Below are 4734 nucleotides of genomic sequence, written 5' to 3'. Positions count from 1 at the left end.
TATACAAGTTTTTTCTACTTGGTGGGTGAAAAGTTCACTTTAGCCTGTGCGTGGTGCCAGAGCAGGCCATGTTTTTATTCCTCCCCACTCAAAGATAGAAAAAAAAAAAAAAAACATGGATTAACTCTTGTGAGCAAGGAAGTGTTCAGCCTTTTTCAGAATGATCATTTGTTTTGTGAAGTTTACTCTCAAGAACCTTAGTGTGGGACCTTTGTATTTATGCCAGTTGGTGGTGTATAAACCGAAAGATGGCCAGACAAGGAGTCCAAGTGTGTAGGATTTGTCATATAGAAACAAATGTTGATAAATGCCACAAGAAGGCAAAAACCCAAGAATAGGTGCAGCAGAGCAGGTGTTATAATCTAGAACAAAAATGCTGGAATAACCGACTGACATCTCCAACCTTAGTGTCTTAAAACACTTTCATAGATATCCAGTTACTTTCTCAGCAATGGCTGTTAAGTTACTGCTGAACTACTATCACACACACACACGCACGCACGCACGCACGCACGCGCGCGCGCACACACACACACACACACACACACACACACACTGGGTCTGCGCTGAGGGCTGGAACAGTAATCTACATGTATAGGATGTGACAGAGAAACGTTCCACTTTCCTTCACAGCAACAGCTGATCATATGACCATCAATAGGAAATCAGACCTTCAGTCAGAGCCTGCTGCGCTAAACTTCATTTTATTTATTCAGCTTCCAATCAAAACAAAGGTCAGCTGAGAGCGCTTTATATGTCAAAGTAAAAACCCTGTAATATTACAGAGAAACTCCAACATGTCAGAAGGCTGTAGGTGTTGCATACCATGCGAGAGTCAGAGGAGTCATGAAGACAGACAAAGTTGAACTCTTATTGAGTGAATGCAGGAAATCCCAAAGGTAAATCATAAAGTCCAAAAACAGAGGAAACGCTAGCAGAACACTGGGGTAAGGGGAACAAATGTTCTGTTGAAGGACAGTGACAGGAGGGTAACCAAGTGGAGACAGCTGTGCAGATGGAGACACAGCTGAACCAAATCACAGAGGACTAAAATCAAAGCACGAGGAACACTAACTCTCAAAGCAAAAGAGAAGTGAGCTCACTAAATGAGGACGACACAGATACATTAATGACCAAATACAATAATAATATGCAAAGCAAGGCAACCAGGAATCAAAACAAAATATTTCTACAAACCAAAACTCTAAAAAACGCTGGATAATCTGACACAACCATGAGACAAGAGCAGGCGAGCAACTGTCTTAGCAACAGTGCGAAAGAAAAACTTGTAACAGGAAGAAACCTCCGGCATAACCAGGCTCAGGGAGGGGCAACCACATGTGGAAAAATCAGTTTTGCTTCCTATCATCTGATCTGGACCAGTGTGTGCAGATCAAACTCCACCTCACCACTTTGATAGCGCCAAACGTACTGATCCAGCCCATAATAATAGCTGTGTGTTTACTACAGAGGCTCCAGTCCGGCCCGACAATGTCTTCCAGTCCTCTTCCTCACCATCGTCACCAACACTTACAGACCCCGACCCCCCATCGCCTCCTCGAAACCATATCACAGTGGCGAAGAAACAGCAGTGGGCGCGTCAGGGCTCTGCAGCTCCACCCACCTTCTTGACCTCAAGCTCCACCATCACACTCTCAGACCAGGAGAGACCCACAGGGATATCTCAGGATGCATCTGGGCAGGCCTTGAGCCATAGGCTGGTGCAAGACAAGGTAATAGCACACTATCTATATGATCGAGCCTTCACACTGCCATTCTCCTTTGTCCCTTCTTTTGCTAATAATCAGACCTTTACTGCTGCTTCAGTTTTTGTTCTGTCCGCTTTGTTCTTGTCCTGCTAATAATTGGGCTTTATCTTCCTAGTAATCTTTAGTCTTTCTACTTCCACTGCTAATCCTTAATCATTGTTCTTCTCCTGGTAATCCTTAGTCTTTGTCCTCCTGGTAGTTCTCTATCTATGTTCTCCTCCTAGTATTCCTCCAGCTACGATGTCCATGGTGGTTGGGTCCCTTGTTCTTGTTCTGCTGCTGCTTATTGAACCCTTTCCTATGTCTCAATTCAGGTGCCTTCATTAATACGTTCCCACGTATTAAAACAATACAGTGCATGCACTTATTTGTGTTAGGCATGGATTTTTAACAGGGAAAACAGAGGAATATGTGCACTTCCCAGAAATAACAGTTGCAAGGTTGTTGGACAGAGATTGTGCTGCTGGTAGATGGACACCTCCTCCTGGATCTGATGGTGGTTTGACTCCTCACTCTATCCCTTCTCTCCCTTCAGTGATGTGTCCACTCGTTATTGTCATGGTTTGCAGATGCAGCAGTGTGCTGACAGGATGTGCACCAGTCTGGCCTGGGATAAGACCAGTGCGTCCTGTGTTAGCACAACAATGCAACAGGAATCCTACTACCCAGCAGGGGACCCCGCTGAATCTCCCTCCACCTCCGTCAGTGCCAAGCTGTCTGGCCAGCGCGCCTACCTGCAGAGCCTGGATCGTAGCAGCCGAGCCTGGGTGCTTTCTTCAGGAAAGACTGCAGATGAAGTGTGCGACCCTCAGGAGGACAGTGGCAGCAACATCTGGTACAACCCGATCCCCGAGGAGGAGGACTTAGGAGGTCTATGCCGGGACGAGGATGTATGGAAGCGGAGGGCAAAAAAAGATGAGCCTAGTGCTGGAACAGACATTGGCAGAGGTTGTAGCAGTGCCAGTCCACTGGAGGACTTTCAGTGCTCCAGCCTCCCCAATCCAAGTGTCAGTCACCATATTGATGACATCAAAGCAGAAAATACAGGTAAGACTTCCTGTTTCACCTGCTGTCACCACATTGCTCAGGTTTTGTCTTCATTGGCGTTCTTCATCTCACCCTGCTTCAGACTCTCCTCCAGACTCTAGTCCCGCCTCCCAAAAGAAAGGGGGTGTGTCAGGAAGTATGATTGACAGGTTGAGGTCTCCTGGTACGGTAAGAAAACTCTCTCTAAAGATGAAGAAACTTCCCGAGCTGCGCCGGAAACTCAGTCTCCGCTCATCTTCTCGGGCCCATCGGCAAACAAATGACAATAGAGGAAGCGGAGAGGAGTCGGCTGGTAAGAGCACGGCATCATTATTGGCGCTCTCCAACCAGAACGTGATCAGCAAGTATCATCTGGACAGCTCCACCTCTCCAGCCCGACCACAGCGACGGTCATCAAGAGGATGCTCAGCCAGTAAAGGAGGTAAACCGCTCGTGGGGGAGAAGAGGTTAGCTCAGATGTAGAGCAGGAACTTTCATGGCTCTGGGCAGGATTCAGGAGTAAACCGATAGTGAGAATGAGTACACAGTAAATACAAAGCGTCTGTGACTGTATTTCACAGAAATCTGTGTATCTTCCTGATATTTCTGACCTTGCCAGAACCACATTAAGGTCATGGATTCCATCTTCATCCATTTTCAATAAAGCGTGGGGAGTCTCAGCCTCTAAGTGAAATCCAGTGAAAAACTACTATAATAGAACATGTGTGTCTTCCTGTCAGGGTATCTTAGTGACGGGGACTCCCCTGAACTACTGCCACGACAGCAGCCCTCTCAACACGTGATCACCCAGGATGGGCCCTGTGACGTCAGCTCATTCCAGCTGTACGTGGGCTCCGACCCGCCGAGATGCAGCCAACGGGTGACGGGTTTACTGACTGTCCACTTGCTGGGGCTGGAGGAGATGAAGACCAGCAGGTATAAACATACCTTCAAGCCTTTAATTCACTTCAACACAGAATCTGAACACAGCAGCATCCAGTGGACATTAAGAGAACTGCAGGTCAACAGTCTAAAGCTCAGACTGGCTGTTTTACCAGCAGCTAATTCATGACTGTATAGGGTATAAATCGTCTGAGTACAGGTCTGATATAAAACATTCTTCTAACCTGGATCTCTGGTATCTGACCAACAATATGTCTGCTGGGGTTACCAGCAGACCATACAAGAAGTCTGAGCTCCAGTTTTAGGAATTTACTTGGATGTTACTGAGTACTAATTAGCAGGTCGTCTGTGTCTATGTGATACACCGGACAGACCTGTACAGTCTAACAAACTAATCCACCCTCTTGGTCACTTCTGGCTCCACTGACAACATTTTTCTGTGAATGTTGTGTTCAAGGGGGCCCCCTGTTGGAGGGTTAGGTTCAGATTTGGAGCAGTCATTCTCTGTCTCTCTGGATGTTCGGTCTCAGGTCAGAGGGCAGTAAGGAAGTCTTCCTGGTGATACAGATTGATGGGGCGACGAGAGCGAGGACTGCCCTCCTGATGCTGCGAGGCTCGGCCCTCCCCTTAAACCACACTTTCCACCTGGAGCTAGAGCGAGCCAGGCAGCTCCGCATAGTGGTATTAACACCAGGTAATACAACAAAGCCGCATTCAGGCAGGACCAATGTTCCCTCTAATGTTTCACGTGTCTGAGCGAATGCACAAACTCCCTGAGCGTCCCTTGGACCACTGTGAGCAACAGCAGACGTGTGCACTGTGGTCACGCCAGCATCGAATAAGTTACATGTTTATTAAAGTAATCAAATTACAGCATTTATGTTAGACTACTTTTAATTAACTGCTTTAGCCCCCTTACAATAAAAATTTAAAAAAAATCTTGTCCATGTGCAGCATGTTAACACTATTGGAAGGAAAAATAACTTGAACTCCAATTTTGAAAACACAACTTTCTATTTTTATTTGATCACGACCC

At 46.6% G+C, this 4734-nt stretch overlaps 1 protein-coding gene across 1 annotated transcript in view; it reads left to right on the top strand.

Moving 5' to 3' along the window:
- syde1 (synapse defective Rho GTPase homolog 1) overlaps window positions 1–4734 on the top strand; it is a 14263-nt gene that overhangs the window by 5091 nt on the left and 4438 nt on the right. Inside the window, exons 2-6 of the mRNA XM_013913418.1 lie at window positions 1471–1733; window positions 2339–2816; window positions 2899–3237; window positions 3536–3731; window positions 4229–4392. Coding sequence (XP_013768872.1) covers window positions 1471–1733; window positions 2339–2816; window positions 2899–3237; window positions 3536–3731; window positions 4229–4392 — 1440 coding nt within the window. The remainder of the gene's footprint in view (window positions 1–1470; window positions 1734–2338; window positions 2817–2898; window positions 3238–3535; window positions 3732–4228; window positions 4393–4734) is intronic.

Source organism: Pundamilia nyererei, unplaced genomic scaffold (assembly GCF_000239375.1).
Source record: "Pundamilia nyererei isolate P.nyererei 1_Seehausen unplaced genomic scaffold, PunNye1.0 scaffold00131, whole genome shotgun sequence".
Taxonomy (NCBI): domain Eukaryota; kingdom Metazoa; phylum Chordata; class Actinopteri; order Cichliformes; family Cichlidae; genus Pundamilia; species Pundamilia nyererei.
Note: the sequence above shows the minus strand (reverse complement) of the source record. Positions and strands in the feature narration are given on the sequence as shown.